This window comes from Zonotrichia albicollis, chromosome 4, assembly GCF_047830755.1.
Source record: "Zonotrichia albicollis isolate bZonAlb1 chromosome 4, bZonAlb1.hap1, whole genome shotgun sequence".
NCBI classification, from domain to species: Eukaryota; Metazoa; Chordata; class Aves; order Passeriformes; family Passerellidae; genus Zonotrichia; species Zonotrichia albicollis.
In genome coordinates this window covers 27,033,311-27,052,141 of record NC_133822.1, presented here as the reverse complement: position 1 = coordinate 27,052,141, position 18,831 = coordinate 27,033,311, and the positions used below count along the sequence as shown (strand labels likewise).

Below are 18,831 nucleotides of genomic sequence, written 5' to 3'. Positions count from 1 at the left end.
AGAGATGTGCATAGGAAAACTAGACCCTGCTAATTTGTAAAGCTCATTATGGCTTTATGTGTTAACATTTTATTTTTTTAAAGCCATTATTTAATTCCCTGCCATTGAGCTGAGGCATCATAGGTAATCATGAGCTGAAGTCCTGGTGCTGCTGAAATCAGTATGCATGTTGCTTTTGACTTTTGTAAGTGAGGATTGCACTCTTTTTCTAAGGAGAGCCATCAGTTACCATATAATCATCTGAAATACACAGCTAAGAGCACTATTATTTTCTTACCGAGAGGTGGTCCATGTGTTATAAGAATATCTATTCCATCTGGAATAAGGTTCCATTTCTCTAATAGTGCTTGGCCTCGTGGAAGATTAAAGCCCCAGCCATAAAACCAAGGTTGCCTGCCAAGAGAGGAGGAGAATGTCTTCAGTGCTACTTCCATGTACTGGTTATCTAATTAAAATACTGAGGTTGCCTCTTTGCTACCATGGAATTTGAAGACACAAATAGCATTAATTTTCTTTGTGTGCACAGTAATCCCCTCTTTCCATACTAGCAGTGTAGTTTAACTTGTATGGCAAATACGAGCAGTCCTCCCCGCTTTCAGTAGCAGCACAGAGTAAAATATTCACAGTATTGCTCCAACTACTTACAAGGCCTGGATACCAAGATCTCCATGTGTGGATTATCACGCTGACTCTCACAACATTTAGAAGAACAGCTGTCTCAGACACCTTCACGTGATTTATGTTTCACATTGGCTCCCAGCACGTTTGGCCCTTAGTCTATGACCAGCTGGGCAAGGACAGACCCTGGCACCATGACAGATCCTGCTCCAAAGTCAGAGACATCATCTCTGCTGCTTTGTTTCCCTAATTGGATACATCCCACCAGAACAAGAATGCTGCTGCTTCTCTTACACACAAATTTCTTCTGTCCTCTGGTGTGTTGACTTACTTTTAAGTAAGACTTTCCATATTCAGGATTCCTTATCAGACAGGCATTTACATTTTTTCAAACATACTCATGGAGCAGCTCATCATGGAGCAGCAGGACTGTAACACTGCCAGTCAGAATATAATTTATCTGTATCTTGCTATCCCATTGATTAAAAAACTATATTTCACAGCAATTATACCACAGTGTTAAATTATGTCTTGCTGACTAGGCTCTAATTCTAGGTCATAAAATTGAGGGGTTAGTTTTAGGTTGGAAGTTTTAATAATTTCTTGACTGACGTCCTGTGACCATACTCATATTTGAAGAACAATGAACAAAAGATTTTTCTTCCACAGACAAAAAGAGGCTCAACTACTGATGACTAAAAGACTTTCTTTCTCATCCCCTGCCTCTTCATCACATGCCCTGGATAACCAGGGTTTTGAGAAATAGGTGTCTCAGGGGAAAAAAAAAAGGTTAATCTTCAAACATCTGCTATTGGGACCAGAAATATATGTCCCAGCCTCCAGAAGCTGTGATGAGGGAGGTGAAGAAGGTGTGTGAAGGAGAAATGCCAACAGCACTAGCAGTGAAACAGAAATCTTATTCTGAGTAACATTGCTCAGGCCAAGGCAGCTGGCTAAGGCACATCCCTACATCAGGCCACAAAGTCACACTTTTCTGGTTCCCTGTTCAGCATTCCAAGCAGCCTTTCCTCAGCTTCCTGCTGCCAGGGTCTAGAGAGAGACTCGGGGGAGACCTTATCTCTCCGAAGTTACCTGAAAGGAGGTTTTAGGAAGATGGGAATCGGTTCTCTTCTCCCAGGTAACAATAAATAGGACAAGAGGAAATGGCCTAAAGTTGCACCAGGGGAGGTTTAGATTGGATATTGGGAAAAATTCTTCCCTGATAGGTCAATTGGCTAAGTCACTATGCCTGGAAGCATCTAAAAGATGTGCAGATGTGGCACTTGGGGACATGGTTTAGTGGCATCAGGTTTATGGCTGGACTTGATCACCTCAGAGGTCTTTTCCTAAACAATTATGGGATTCTCCTAACTGGCTTATTGTGCAGCAAGGTACCAGCAATGTTACCATGTGACATTGTTACACAGCAACCACACAAGCTCTGTGGAGCTGTATCTGCCCCCCCTTACATTCAGCTCACCACTGAGATAAGGAAATTATTTTTTACCACACAGGAATGCCTTGAAAATAAAAACCTGAAGTTTGTGAGGTTCTTGGATATTACAGAAGTGGAAGGCTTCATAAAAATATACAGTGGTTGGCTTTTTCTAAACTCTTCATCCTTTCCTGCCTTGGGATTGCATTCCACAGCTAACAGGCCAAGTATTTTTCTTCACTGAGAATACTCAACTGTTGGACAAATTGTAGGCCCAGGATAAGTTCTCTAGAAGCAAGATCTCACTGACAAAATATTTGCAAGGGCAAATATGTGACAAAAGAAGTGTCAGCACAGTAAACCATGTATTTTAAGTCACTGACAGTTTCAATGGATATGCCAGGAGTGGGCAGGGACAGGATTGTCCCTGGGTCCCTGATGGGAAGCGAGGGGAGGCACTGTCCATAGGTATGCCAGACGGAGAAAGGAAACCAAGGGGAAAGACCAGTATTTGCCCAAGAAGCAAAGGTCAAAAACTCACAAAATAATTATTCTAAGACTACAATGAAGCATTTTTAAAGAGAAATATTCATGACTGCCACAGGTCTCACCAGAAGTCAGCTTAATTCTGCTGAAATCCAGATGACCACAAACCACATAGGCAGCTGTGAGAGCCTCTGCCTGCCTCTACCAGGGCTGGACTACACACGGCCACTTTCTAAAAAAGCCCATTTCCCCTTATGAATAGGCATGATCTGCTTATTAAGACAAGAAGCACTTTCCCCCGTCCCTCCCTCCTCCCTCCCTCGCTCCCTTTGTGGTGACTGCAGCGGGGCTGGTAAGTTATGCATGCTGGAGCTGTTCTTTTGTGAAGGGGAGATGTTACAACTTGTGTGATTTGCCATTATGCTGTCTTTTGTGACAATCCTGAGATGGAAGGAAATGTCTGGAATATTTCTGGCAAAAAAAAAAAAAAAAGAAAAAAAAAACCCAGATCCAAGAAAGGATTCAGTGGAGGATGCTGGCATGCTTTACATTGGAGAGAAGAAAGACAAATCACACACTTCAGTGCCCCCACCCCCAAAGCAAATACCATCTTTATAAGCATATAGGGATTTTATAAATCCCCAAGCCCCTTCTTCTGAAAATTTATTACAAAACAGCTATAAAAGTTTCTGAGAAGGAAAAAAAGCCTTCTTCTCTAATACCCACTAATGAGCCCATGACCCGAATATCATGCAAAGACAACTTTGTCTAAAATTTGCATTTATGATAGAATCTGAAAGCAAAGTTAAATTCTTTATGTAGAGTACATGGAATTTCTGTATTCCCAGATAGAGGTTACTCAGGAAAAGTGTAATTATTTTTATAATGTATTTTTCAATAATCTTACATTTGACGAAGAAAATATTGCCAGGTATGTTCTACAAGAGAAAAATTCACTATCATCAGAAAAAAAGAAACCAACCCAAGAAAAATTTATTTGGCAATTAAAGACATACATCATTAATGTATTTCACCTTTGAAGTGAAGCACTCATCTGTAGAAATGTACTTTGATTTAGGTCTTACCTTTTTCAAGAGAACAGCTTGAGTGTTTCCAACACTCTACTGAAATTCAACCGGTTCGTTATTTTGATAAGAATAATGATTGTCTACGTGTAAGATTCAAGGGGGAAAATATATCAGAGGTGAATTTGTTTACAGCACAATTAACCTTATGTTTAAAACATTTGAACAAGTTTTGCAGGCCAAATAATCTGCCACACAAAAAGGGCTGAATTATCAGAGTTTGTGCTAGAAATCGGATGTTGCTTTATGTACTGAATTTCTATCTTTCTGTTCTAAAGTAACCATTGGAATAATTTTCTTACAGAATGATAGTTGCTATGACAACCATAGCAAATTTTCCTTTTCTGAAACAGATGTCTCATTTAGTTGAAAATTAGAATGTGAAAAACCCATGGGAAAAATTAATTCAAACTTTAACAGAACACTGACTACAATGTAATCTCTTATAGGTTAACCCCTTAACATCTTTCTGCACTCCTATAGTAACCTTCTCATAAATTCTAATTAAACCAGTTTAACCTCCTAGGAATGACCTTCTTAGCTATCATTAGCACTTTAGTTGTCTTTGAAAGGATCATTTCTGTTATAATAGTAACAGAAAAAAGTCGTACTAAAAAAATAATGGTCAAACATATTACCACCCTAATTATTTATTAGGATTTTTTTTTCTTTTATTCAGCTACTATGGGAAAGAGCTAATATGTAGCTCAAGAACTCTTTTGTCATTTAAATGGGGCTTTACTTAGCTTTACATGTGATCTACTGCAAAAGGTGGGGATACACCACACACATCTGACCTGCCCTTTATGAGAAAACTAAAGGTTTTTCATTTTCAAATCAGTGGTACCCATCTCAGTCTGACAGGCAGCCCTAAAAACAAGGGATACTTGACTGGGGAGAACTATCAATGCACATGGATTTTTTTATTACAAGCAATGAAAGACTGAAATTTGATTCTCCATTGCCTTGATTCAATTGAAACCTTTTAACTCAAAGAATGGCTTCCTTCCTTTCCAGCTCAAGGGGAGTCCTCATAGTACCTGGGCACCCCTGCAAACAAACAGGGCAGAAAACAGTGGCACTCCCAGAAACATCCCCCCCCTTTGCAGGGCTGGGGGTGTCAGTTAACACAAGAGCTGCAAGATTTACTGCAGCAGCTGCCTCTAGGCTGCCCAGCTGAGTAACACAAATCTCGCCACCAGCAGGCACCAATTACCCTCTTTGACTTCAAGGGAAAAGCCCAGGAGCCACAGGGAGCTCTGGGTGGTTTGACTGAACAGCAGTGGTGTTTCAATGGGATTGGTGGGCAGCATCCTGCAAGCACCCTGGTAGCAAAAAGTGCAGAAATGAAACACATTGTACCTCCTAATTTCTATTGCTTCCTATAAAAATCTTCTCTTTTTCCACAGCTGGAAGGCACGTTCTCTCTCTAGAATTCCTTTGCTTACCAAATAAATTTCAAAGGTTCACAAACACATGCAACTTGCTTCAGTCTTTTCTCCACACAGTTGTCATTTTTCTCCTACAGGAATATAAACAGATATTGGTTGGTGACTGTCAAGAAACTCAGTGGGAAAAGAATGGACCAAATCACCTTTCTCAATCCTGATCCTCTTCCTGAAAGAAGCAAATATTCCATATTTAGAAGACTGGACAACCCATGCTGAAAGCCATACTGAGAGGAGTGGCTGGTCAAAGGCCATGGAGCATGAAAAGCAGATTCCACAGTGGCAAACACAAGCAAAACTCCAACACACCCGGATTCCCAGCCCAAAAAACTGTCTGTTGGACATTTAAGTCTCATTTTTCCTGGTCTTGATATCATCTTACTATCACAACAAGCTACAGTCCTGTGAACATGGGTGTACAGTACTATACACACTGCATACCTTCCCTGGTGGGCAGGTTCTTCAGGTGTTCATATTTTTCCATTCCCCACCACTGCATAAGCTGAATTTAACCAATCACTGCATTTGCCTTATTAGCCTTTCCTCATTAAAGGAAATTGAGGAATTAAAGGAATTAAGTAATTAACTATTTTAGTGAGTATTTCTATTATTTTTAACTCTACTTTCTTGCCAAGTAAGCATTCACAAAAGTTCATATTTTTGGGGTTTATTTTGTATCGGCCATTTCATCTAAAGTAGTTGTGAAATAACACAGAGCTTTTTATCTTTTCCTTCTTGCATGCAAAGGGCCATCCAAAGCAGGAAGGAAAAGGACAAAAGCAGCTATCAGCCATTGGTGCTAAGACTGACTGGCAGGGCACTGTTTGTTTATAGGCTTTGAAATATCTTTCAGTACCTGGGCATCTGAGCCAAACATAACTGAAATGTAAGGAAAAACATGTTTCAGAAATCTGCAGGAGCATGAGAAGACTTATGAGTAACTTCCATGTAAGAGAGGAGAGGATGGTGAGATTTTTAGAGAATAGCAGTGGGCAAAAAGAATTAAACTGTGCAAAAAATAATTTTTTATTTATTCTTAATATTGAAGCCAGATCTTTTTAAATGAAAGTTAAGGCCTTGTACTAACTAATAAATGGAAATGATGCAACTCAAATCCTCTACTGGCCATGACACACAACTCTGCTTCCATGGGGAAGTTTGCCTTACCTGCTTTGCATCCAAGGTTGTCACTCTTGGAACTCTGAATCAAATTAAATTATTGTTTTCACAAAAGGAAAGAAGGATAAAAATCTGAGTATAGCCCTTTGTCAGTAATTATTTCTCTTGCAATTCGAGTTACACATGAAATCATTCATCTTTTGTTTAGTAAAGGATTTCATACAGCTCTGACTGCAAAGAAGAAAGAATGAGCTATGACTAATAGGAACTGATCATTTCTAAACATTAATCTGTTATAAAACAATGAAAAATAAAATGAAATCTACTTTATCTTCATAATAAGAAAACAAGAAGGTAACAGGTAAGGAGGAAAATTAATGAAAGACTGAATTTAAAATATGCCAGTACCAAATGCAGATAGTTTATCTCATTCTTCTGGAAAGCAAATGATTATACCCCATCTGATATTTTTTAAAAATAATAAAGCAAACAAAGCTAGAAACTAATTTGGAATAATTAGTCAAAAGATTCAGTGCTGAGGGTGCAGATGTAGAACTGCACAGACTTTCAGAACAGTCTTAGGGATTTAATGCAGAGATGAGGTCTTGAGTTCCTGATATCTCAGAGCCTGTTCCACCAGTCTCTTGAATTCTCAGGATGTAAAACTAGATACAGCCAGGTTATCCAGCCCATATTTGAGATACTGATAGCTGGCAGCCACAGAAAGAAGGGTTAGGACAGGAATTAACTGCCCTTCTGTTTTCAGTCACCATCTCATTTTAAATGTAAAACCTGCCAAGAAGGGGCCAACCCAGAACAAAAAAGAAATTTGATGCCCATGTATGCATGGCATCTTTTCGTTCACTGTCAGATGCCCAGAGAGCTGAAATAAAAGAATGTTCTTCCTCACTTCCAGCTAGCTGGTGTTTGTTGTAGTCTGCTAAGACACTGCAGGTGTTGGCCACCTGAGGAGATGGAACACCCCTTTTAGGGGCTGTCTCAGATAAAACATGACTAAAATATGTAGGATATGTAATAGGTGCCCTGAGAAACAACAAAAAAGGTTCTCACAGTAGCCACTGAGTTACTGAGTGCCCTAGTTACAGTCAGGCCCAAGAGTTACTCCCTCTAGTAAGTCACTAGGTTTACATTCTTGTCTCCAAATACCAGGAGTGATCAGGCCATATGGACTAACTGTCTGCCAGTTCTTTTCTGATTTTCCTTTTTATTTTTTTTTTACCTTCTTTTACTTAGAAAATTCAAATCCATTTTGATTTAAACAAGCATGAAAACACTTCCAAAACTAATAAATTATTGCAACATGTGTGCATATACGCATGAAGTGTATTATTATTAATGTTTCAAATCTAGCAACAGATGAACTTACTTCTTGTTTAAAAAAGCACATACTGATAAGGATAGCTGGTAACAGCCATGTGTCTACCCAAAGTGAACAAAATCCAAGCAATCCTGAATTCCATGTTTACGTTTTCCCACACTCCTAAATTCACTCCACAGTGCAGTGGTGGAAACAAACTGCTGCAATATAGCTTTCTATACCAAAAATGTACATGTTTACCAGCTATCCTTCAGCTATCTAGGAATCGGAGATACCTTAAAAATGTACCTATCTGATGTAGATTACACAATTAGAAATATTTGACACACATAGGTGCAACCCCCTGTTGTAATAGGAAAGCTTTGCCTGAAAAAGGGAAATTAGGACCTTCTGAAGAAGGACAAGAAACTCAAGAGGACTACAAGGATGTTGTTGGTTATGCAGGGAAAAAAGTAGAAGGGTCAATTCCCAGATAGAGCCTAATCTGCCTACTGATGTAAAAAACAGTAAAAAATTAAGTACATCGGCAACAAAAGGATTGCCAAGGAGAATCTCCATATTTTATTCGATACAGGGGAAAACATGGTGACAAGGACTGAGGAAAAGGCTGAGATACTCAATGCTTTCTCTGCCTCACTCTTTAACAGTCATACTGGTTGTTCTTATTGTACAGAGCCCCTGAGCTGGAAGACAAGGACAGGGAGCAGAATGGAGCCCCATAATCCAGGGGGAAAGAGTCTGTGACTGCTACACCACTGACACTGAGGCACACCCAAGTCTCTGGGGCTGGATGGGATCCATGCAAGAGCTGAGTGTCATCACATGCAGGACACCCAGGGAATCAGCTCCAGCCAAGGTGGGTTTGGGACAGACAGCTACTGCTTGACCCACCCAGCTCCTTCTGTGACAGGGTGACCCCCTCAGAAGATGAAGGAAAGGTGGTTGTGTTTCCCTGAACTTTAGAAAGCCTTGACACTGTCTCTCACACATTCTCCTGGGGACACCGGCTGCTCATGGCCTGGGTGGGCCCTGCTTCACTGGGTATAAATCCAGGTGGGGCCAGCACCAGTGGGGTCCCCAGGGCCCAGCACTGGGGCCAGTCCTGTTTAATGTCTTCACTGATGATCTGGACAAGGGGATCAAGGGCACACCCAGTCAGTTCATGCACAGCACCCCGCTGGGTGGGAGTGTGGATCTGCTGGAGGGCAGGAAGGCTCTGCAGAGGCTGGACAGGCTGAATCCATGGGCCCAGGCCAGTGCTCTGAGATTCCACAAGGCCCATGGATCCTGCCTTGGGTCACACCAACCCCCTGCAGCTCCAGGCTGGGGCAGAGGGGCTGGAAAGATGGGAGAGGCCCTGGGGGTGCTGGAGACAGCGGCTGGACAGGAGCCAGGTGTGCCCAGGGGGGCAGGAGGCCAATGGCACCTGGGCTGTGCCAGCCATGGTGTGGCAGCAGGGCCAGGGCAGTGACTGTCCCCTGGGCTGGCACTGCTGGGGCCGCACCTCAGATCCTGGGGCACTTCTGGGAACCTCAGGACAAGAAATGGACATGGAGGGGCTGGAGCGTGTCCAGAGAAGGGAACGGAACTGGGGAAGGGGCTGGAGCACCAGGAGGGGCTGAGGGAGCTGGGGGGGCTCAGCCTGGAGAAAAGGAGGCTCAGGGGGCCCTTCTGGCTGTGCACAACTCCCTGACAGGAGGGGACAGCTGGGGGGGATCAGGCTCTGCTGCCAGGGAACAAGGGACAGGATGAGAGGAAATTGTCTCAAGCTGTGCCAGGAGAGGTTCAGGTTGGACATCAGGAGGAATTTTGTCATGGAAAGGGTGCTCAAGCACTGGAAGGGCCTGCCCAGAGAGGTGGTTGAGTCACCAGCCCTGGAGATTCAGAAGATGTGTAGATCTTAGGGACAGGGTTTAGTGTTGGCCCTGGCAGTGCTTGTTTTATGTTTGGACCTGATCTTACAGGCCTTTCCCGACCTAAACAATTCCATGATTGCTTCCAATTTTCTCTGCTTTCTTAGTGGTGAAGAAAAATCCTCATTTTAATTAATTTTAAATAATGCTAATTTATTAAATGAAATAATTTATGAACAGCAATTCCAAAGGAAGTGTTCTGTGTTAAAACAGTTTCACAAGTGGTAAATTACTTTTCCCCTTAAAATCCAGTCAGGGAAAAGAGAAAGAACTCAGACAGCTTTGTTACAATTAGTTCCTATGCCAGTGGCTCTATTTACACTTCTTCATGTAGAGCCACCATTTCCTTCTTGATGTAGTAACACCTTTACTGTGTTAAAACCTGGGGAAAATGCACACATACAAGCTACCACGGAGTAGGGAAGCTGATTCTCACCAGGTATAAATGGCTTGAAAGCTGGTGGAGCACTGCCAAGCTACTCCAGCTGAGAATCAGCTCCACATAGACCCACTCTGAACTAGTTGGCTATTTGTGTTTCTCTTGGAATATTGCCAAGGGGCTCATCACAGTGCCCAACTGTGTTTACATCTTTGAAACACCCAGAAATTGCTGCTGTCTGGGACTAGAGCTCAGACTACAGATAGAGCTGGTAGTCTTTTTGTTCAAGGAAAAAAAAAATGGGGGGAAAAGCAGCAAAACAACAACAAAAAAAGCACTTTAAACTTTAAAATCAGCTCTGTCTCATAAAATTAAACTTTCAAGCAAATGTGAAAAATAAAGAGAAAACTGCTGTGGGGGATAGCAATTTCACTCTTGTGGTTTATGGACTGCAGGAAAGTGAAGCCAATTCCCCATAGTGAAATTACAGGTCTCCTCTTCTACAGGTCTTAAATTAAAAAACAGCTGAATCCAAAGTGAGCTAGTTTACTGGATCAGAAGATTCAATTATTTCTGCTAAGTAACTGAACGTGAACTACTTCCTTTTAATAATATACAACTAATAATTACTGCCCAAGAAAGGACTTTTCCCTACCAAGCTAATTAAACTAAAGCAATATACTTTTCAACTGCTCTCAAATTTAACTAAAGGGAGGAACATTGAAAAGCAAGTAAATGCAAATCTCCACTCATATGAAGATATCCAAAGCCACACAAAATGTTCAGACATTACAAGAAATAGGATTTGCCCAAAATTGTTATGTTGAAATCAACATAATTTCTGGTCTATATTCAGCATACATGCATGTGTGTGTCCTGCACATTTGTACAGACATGGTGGAAGAGCTCTACTGCAAAGTGAGCTCTTACTTTGGCTTCATTAACTGCTTAAACTCCCCCTGCAAGAGGTCACAGTGAAATGTGTTAAGGAACTGGTCCATATCCCTAATACACAACAGGCAAGAGGTTTCTAAAGTACTGATTTTCCTCTGTTGTGATGCTCTGTTCCAGACTCCTCAGCCCTAGGCAATGTTGAGAAGAAATTTTATTTGAGAGAAAATATTTTCTGGAATGTTCATCAACAAGAAAAGAATAAAAAAAGTGATATTCTAAATTGCTGTGACTCAGAAACACCTAATAACTAGAACTTATTGGTTTGACTGTGAGGTATTTATGGACTACAATAGGTGTAGTTCATTCCGCATTTTCATTTGTTCACATACCTACTGCAGAGTTTATACAGTTAATAACAACTATACTTGTTCAACATAGAAAATTCACTTGGAATTAACAAATTTTTATTTTCTTCCATGCACTTTTTTCAGAAATGTTAACGATTCTTGCTAATTCATTTCAGTCACTTAATTTGTATGGAAGCATTCATTAAAAAGACCTCTCCTGAATTCAGTATGATTGCTCACACAAGCAGTAGCACCTGTATACTCAGAGCCTGCTGAATGACATTCACATCTCCTGTATTTTCAAGTCATGCAGAAAATGAAAGGCTTTCCAAGACAAATTTATCACATCAAATGCACCAATTTAAGCTATTTGTTGTTGTTGTTGTTAAACAAAAGAAAAAATAAGGAGAAAAATGATCCAGTGATCCATTCCTGATGCTAAAACGGCAGGATGTTAAATCTCACTTTCTGCCACTGGAAGACCTTTCACACTCCAGAAGTTCAGTATCATTCAGTTCTCCACACCACTTTCCCTGAACAGCTGAGCTTAATAGATCAAAATAATTTTGCAGGAAAAACCATGCTTATAATCTTCCATATGCTGCAGACTAAACTACAAGTGCAGTGTGGTTTTAAGTAGTTTTAGAAGCACCACTTCCAAAATGGAAAATGGCTTCTTGTAAGTATGAAAGAGGAAAAAAAATATATGCCTCCAGCATTCTGTTAAAATACAATTAAACCTGTATCTGTGTGCCTCAGACTGATGATATATTTTAACAGGATGATGAACTTTTCTCTTCTGAACATGTTGCTATTTCTTACACATCTGTCACGTCTTACCTACCTTATACTGAATGCCTGAAAGAAAATATCTTCAGCATTCTCACCACAGTAAAACAGCCACATCAGGTAGGCTTAGATGCCAAACTTCTCTCAAAAATTTCTGAAACCTGAGATGCCTCATTTCTAAATAGTGAGTAGAGTCCATTGACTACTTTCATTTTTTTCAAGAACCACGTCAAGTCTACCTAAATTACTCACTACTATTGCCTGCCTCAAAGTCACTAATTAAAACAACTCCAAATAGTTCCCAACTTTAACAATCAGGGAACATCTACCACTTTTAAAACATATTTCTGAGCAGCCAAACCCAGCAGTCTAGAATTCATCCACATCCAGGATTTCTGCATCCATCCAAACAAAACTGTAGCACAGACATGGAAAACAAACCATCTGCTCAGAAATCCACTTAATCTGAAGTTTGGAAGTGTTTTAGAGGGAATTTTCCTCAGGAAACAGTACAGAAGCAAGTGCACTTCAGTTATTTGTATTTTTATCTTTTGACCAAGTGAGAGTGCAGCACAAAAAGAACATAAAAGGATCAGATATTTTACTAAGAAAAATATCTGGTATGGTTTTGTCCAGTAATAAAACATTTGATTCCCTATATATTTTTGTTATGTGGAAGATGCTAAATCAGTTTTTTTATTTGAAAGGGGACATAAGAACTAAGAATTGGAATGGTCACTTTGAGGCAGAAGCTTTTTCTGTGAATTCTGGGGAGTGAAACCCACAGTGTAACACCTTGAGCTGCTGCTGCTGCTGCTGCTGCTCTATATGGAAGCCACACTCCCAGCTTGGGAGGTTTATTATGTTAAATGAAGTCAATATATTATTTTAGTACAGTTTCATTTTAATTGATGCTCACCTCAATGACTAAAAATTTGTACAAGGTCCCAGAAAGTAAACATTAGGTGATTAATCACTGGCAAAATGAAAGCGCGTCCCTCTCATGAAATGAATCTATAAATCTTCACTGATGGAAACTGAGTTCAGTGAGGAATGAAAAGCTGTTCTTGAAAAGATGGAGGAGAAAGGCACTGAAATGGAGACTTAGGCCTGGAGTCTGTGTGGAACCAAAATAGGGCTGCCTCAGTTTGGCCCTTTGCATGCTCTTTGAAACTGTTTTGATTACACATGGGAGTTACACACATGCACAGACACACAGAAAGAAAAAAGAGAATATTTGACAAGAAGTCAAATAACAAAGTCACCTACTCTGTGATAAAACACAAATCAGACAAGAAAATATCAACTGAGACAAGAGTTGTGCATCCACACTGGATGCACAACTGGAGTAAAGACACTTGGCTGGAATAGTCCAGACAACTGCAGTGCACCAAGAAAGGGACAACAGGTTGGAACCAATTTCCAGCTCTCCAGCCAAAGGGGGATGATGATTTGGAGAATAAGGTCCCTGTCAAGGCTGCTTTGGGATGATACTAATGCAACCTACATGCTGATGTTCTTTAAACTGGAAGGAATTAATCCATCTTCTCTGGCGAAGCCAGAGCTCGTGAGATGGGCCTCAGCCAGTTTGCTAAACTCAATAAAAACAAGACTTAAGCAGAAAGAAACTGTTTCCCACATACCTTAACTTTCTTCCCTCAGTTCCCAATTTTGGAAAAATAATGTGGCACCAGAGCTGTTGATCCATGTGTAAACATGCCAGGCCAAATCGAATCAACGTTTCATTGGAGGGAACCTACAAAACCCCAGGAGTCCAGCCCAGGCATCTGTCTCTGCAGGACAAATGATCACAAATGCCTTTCCAGACTGACATTAATATTTGCTCTCACATCTTCCCTGACTGGGAAATTAAAAGTTTCTGGAGTTCATAAGGCCTTTAACAAAAGAATGAAGGAGGAAATGAGAATACATAGACACTAGAAAAAAAATTTACTTCTGCAAAAAGAAAAATGAGGTTCTGTTTCACAAGAATAGATCTCTACAGAAAACTGAAGCCAAGTAGAAATGCACTCTGGATAGAGTCTGGAGGCAATCTCATCCAAAAGGGCTTCTTTAAGTTATCCAGACCAATATGTCATTTAGAATAATGAAACTGTCCTATGTTTGCAAGAGTTGTGATTGTCCCTTCCTTTCCCACATGGTGGAAAATGGAAAAAAAGTGCTGAAAGAGATATCATGCTTTCCTGCCACCTTGCATGCCTGCTTGAAAGCAGGAGGACCGAAGTTTCTCCTGCAGCTGTATACATCTGCTTACAACTATTATGGAAAGCTAGAAGAAAATCTTCTCCTTCAAAAGAAATGCTACTTGCATTTCTTTTGCACCATCAAGTAAAATATGTACTCTTATCCTGTCACAAATGCACAATCATCCACTTCTTAACAGAAAGGCCACTCACCATTTTCCACCAGATCAGAACATACACACAGTCCTTTAGCAGATGCACATCTTTTCTACAAACCTCAGAGACCTGTTCCCATGTCCATACAAAATTTCACATGCACTTTTATAGGCTTTTTTTTTTACAGGGCATTTCTGAATAAGAACTGTAAAAGGATTAATATCCAGTGGACTTGTTCAGCAAGCACAGCAGATCTTGTGCACTGAATGCATCAGGTCTTTTTGAGCAAACACAGTGTGTAATTGTGCAATTAAAATCTTTGGCAGTTACAGAAATAAGAGTGGATGGTACAGTTTATCTTCAAGCTGTGGCTAATACCAAAACTCTTACCTGCAACATAGTACTGGGAGGGAGTGATGAACTACAATAGAAGGCTGAAAATCTGTGACTCAAATACTCACTAATAAATTATTAGTATTTTTCCATGAATGATGTAATCATAGAGTTAATACCCTATCTGATAACAAAGAACGCTGTGTGGTGACAAAGACCTTCTGCTTCAAGGGACCATCTACTGCTTGCAGTGAGTGTGATAACAACAGCAAACTCCCTGTTGCAAGGCCTTTGTTGATACCTGCCCATTTCAGGTGTCTGCCTCACACACAGTTCTAGCTCCATAGTGGGATTGACAGAATCACAGAAAGATGGCTCAAAAAGGACTTCTGGAGATCTGCTGTCCAACCTACCACTCACTACCTCTCACCACCACTAGATCTGGTCAGCCTTGACTGTCTAGCCAAGTCTTGGAAACATCTAAGGGTGTTTTCTCTGCCACTTCTCTGGTGTTCCTGCTGGCTGTATTTTTACTTCTATTACATGATTTTTTTTTTTTTTTTGTTACTGAAAAATAAATGAAAACCCTCTAGAAAATGGCTTCATCCTTGGAAATCTTAACAGTCCCAAGTATATTATATGGAATTATTACACAGAATTATTTGAGTTATTCGATCTGCCAGTTTGTCTATCTTCATAACAGTTCAGAACAAAAGGGGAGTTTAAAAGTACTTTTCAACTAGAAGCTTTCCATTTTACAGTAAATGTTATTGAAAAATTAAAGTCTTCTCTTTTACATTCACAGCAACTACAGCTGGTGTGTGCACAAGGTTGTTTCCAGGTCTGTGAATGTGTTCTGGCTATGCCCTGGGTTTTGCTGGGATGAAACCAGAGTGCATTTTCCTATGACTTGCTTTTGCAGAAATAAATCAGGGTGTCCAGCCTTTATACTGAAGAAGAGCCAACAGCTCCCAGCATCTGAGCTGTACTGAAGGAAGTGCATTAAGAAGAGCAGTGCCAGCAGGTCAGGAGTGATCCTGTCCCTCTGCCCAGCCCTGTGTGGCACATCTGCAGTGCTGTGTCCAGTCCGGGGCTCCTCAGCACAGCAGGGACATGGAGCTCCTGGATTGGGGCCAGTGGAGGCTGCAGAGATGATTCAGGGCCTGGAGCATCTGTGGCAGGAAAGGCTGAGGGAGCTGGGGCTGTCCAGCCCGGAGAGGAGCCCCAGCTGAGAGGGGCCCTCAGCCCTGGGTGTCCCTGTGTGCAGGGAGGGCTCCGAGCAGGGCCCAGGCTCTGCTCCAGGGCCCAGCAATGGCACCAGAGGAACGGGCAGGGACTGAGGCCAGGAGGTTCCACCTGGGCAGGAGGCAGAACTTCTGTCCTGGGCAGTGACTGAGGACTGAACAGATTGAACAGAGAGGGTGTGGAGTCTCCTCACTGGGGATATTCCAGAACCAACTGGACACAATCCTGTGCCCTATGCTGTGGGATGGCCCTGCTGGAGCAGGGAGGTGGGACCAGCTGCCCCACTGTGGTCCCTTCCAACCTGAGCCATCCTGGGATTCTTTGAAGCACATTGCATTCTTACTGGTGCCCTGCTCATCCATCCGGATCTGGCAGCCAGCCCCATAAGCACTGTGAGAAGCATCATGCCCCTAGGCCAAACAGCTACCCATTGCAGTCAGCATTGCTCTGGACACACTTCAAGTCTTGGTATTCCTGAGTTTCTCATGAAACTTCTAATGTTTTCACACTTCTCCTCCTTATCATCTATCCTGATAATCCACTGTCCAAGATATGGCTTTTGCAAGTGCTAATTCCTAAGTAGGTGCTTTTGTGCATTGCAAGTGGCATTTCAAAATGGCTGCTCCCTGCTCAATGATAATACTTGTGTAATTAACAATTAAGACAGTTAAATTTTTTTTAGTGAGTAGAGGCTCAATTTGGCACTTGAATTCTTGCCCTTGGAGCCCAGGAGAGTTAGAGCATTGGTTTCTGAGACAAAACACTGTCCCATTTCTTCTGTGCAATTAAAAATAACCACTTGGTTTTAGATAAAATAGAAGACAAATACCAAGTGCTATTAAAAATATTTAACCACACGCGAGTGGTACATATTTAAAAGACCTTAGAGACTGGCATGTTATACAAACCAATCAAGCTCTCATGGTTTAATTTGCAACTAAAACATTTTAAATAGAAGTATAATCTAATGTCTACAGGTTATTTATACAAATGCAGATGGCTACAGGTAAATGACACTAAGTTAATGCTACTTGGCTTTCATTCAGACCTTACTCCAGTGTTCTCAAAGTACTTTGCAACTATTGATCAACGTGTTTTATGAATGAGGGAAATCTCTAGCTTCTAATTATTTCTACAAAAGGTGATGTAAAGACAGAAGGTCAGTGCTGCAACTAGAAATGGAAAGTTTAAATGCATATTTTTTAAGCAGAAAAAGAAAATTATTTAGGATATTAGACAAGCAACTACATGAAATTTGACTTTCTTATGGAGTTCTGAGACCTTAAAAAACTTAAAATTGTGAGGTTTTGACTATGTTGATAAATATTTTCTAGCGGACAAGGTTTTTAATGCTAGTTCAAAAAATATTCACTATGTAAAGTTCAGCAAATTTCTGTATCTTTTTAGAGATTACATTACTATGATGTAAAAAGAAACTGAGATTGGTTTCCCAGAGAGGATATGACAAACATCCCCTTTTAGGGCAAACAAAGTATAGCAACAGAAATGCCAAAGAACAGAGGTGCTCACTAGGCACAGGAGTGTACCGCAGCCTGGAATCCAGCAGCAGCTAGTCAAACCCCCACACAAGAGCTGTTTGCCTTTCCAAGCTTTCTGACTGGTAACCTGGCTGATGGGACTCTGCATCTGCTGCCCTGATAGATTGATGAAGGGCTGTTATTACTAATGTTGATGTTTCCACTGGACACGTCATCAATTGGCATGGAAACTTCATTCTGCCTTGCTGAATAGCGAGCAAAAAAGCTCAATGTGGCTGGAAGACTTTCATCAAGACTCTCTCCCAGATGGAGAAAGCAAATATCTTCAGGAGACCTCGCAACACTCAACTTCCTGGACCATAAAGGGGTGGGAGATGATTTAGCAGCATTGTAAAACATGGAGTGTGGAAGTGTAGCCATGACATGGAGTTGCAGAAGAGATGGAAAGTGTTGTTTTTATTTGAAGGATAGATCATGGCAGATAGCTCAGGCAACTTGTGCAGAGTGACAAGATTTGTCACAAAGGGAATGTGGTAGAGCTGATTTTTCAGAAACATTATTTATGGGTTAGTGGGTGGACAAAAGGCTTTCTCAACAGGTTTTTGCAGTTCTAATCACACACTGAAAGTTCAAGTGGTTCTCTTTAGCCTCTACATAGTACTATTTTATAGATAGTATTTTGTTTTAATTTCATTTTTCTAGACTTCCATGCAACTTTTGGTACTTCACTGCCTGGAAAATTATTACTGACACTGGAAATATGGTGCCTGGTTACCAACACTGCAATGAAGACATGAGGTTGCCAGACATATTGAAAACAGAGCATAATTACAGTATTTACAGTTCAACATCAAAATGGAAAAATATGCCAAGTGGCATTTCTCGGAAGTCAATATTGGGACTCATACCATCTAACATCTTCCCAAATAATTTGGAAAATTAAGTAAAATGCACATTGACTGCATACATTGTACACACAAGAGGAAGATGAACTATAAAACAGCAGGTTGGTAGGTTGTAAAAAACCAGAAAGATCTGGAAGTCTGAAAGGGAGAAAGAGAAGGGTGCATTTAAGAGAGAAACTAATCTAGACAAATGTAGAATAATAAGCTCAGACAAAATTAACACCCATCTCAAGTAACCAAATGGGAAAAAGACAATTTTCACTAAAAAAGAAAAAAAATCCAAGAGATTTCACAGTTTATTCACACTGAAAATTCACATCAGGGTATATGCATCAGGTTTGACAACTTGTTTGCTACATTTCAGCCTGATGTGATGTTAAAAGGAAGAATAATATATTCCCTTAAAACTCTGCCTTTTAAAATACATTTTTACTCATTTTAAACATGTACCAAATGCTCACAAAAAGATTCAATTTACAGGCCCATCAGCAGAAATAATAAACAGGAATGGGACATTAGTAAGAGACACAGAAGCAGCACATACAAGGAAGTCAGGAACCAAAGTCCATCTGCCTTCAATACTGTCAAGGGTTCTAAGTGATCACTATGCAGTAGAGCAAAATCCATGAAATATTAA

The 18,831-nt window shown here is 40.7% G+C and overlaps 1 protein-coding gene and 1 long non-coding RNA gene across 4 annotated transcripts in view; one reads left to right on the top strand and one right to left on the bottom strand.

The window, feature by feature from the left end:
- Positions 1 to 18,831, bottom strand: part of MPPED1 (metallophosphoesterase domain containing 1) — a 59,690-nt gene that overhangs the window by 8,869 nt on the left and 31,990 nt on the right. For all 3 annotated transcript variants that reach the window (XM_074539234.1, XM_074539231.1, XM_074539233.1), the window contains one exon: positions 278 to 393. In XM_074539234.1, the coding sequence (XP_074395335.1) occupies positions 278 to 393 (116 nt within the window). The remainder of the gene's footprint in view (positions 1 to 277; positions 394 to 18,831) is intronic.
- On the top strand, positions 2,005 to 5,869 carry LOC141728783 (uncharacterized). The gene is made up of 2 exons (XR_012579954.1): positions 2,005 to 2,891; positions 5,153 to 5,869. It is a non-coding gene; the product is annotated as an uncharacterized LOC141728783 (long non-coding RNA).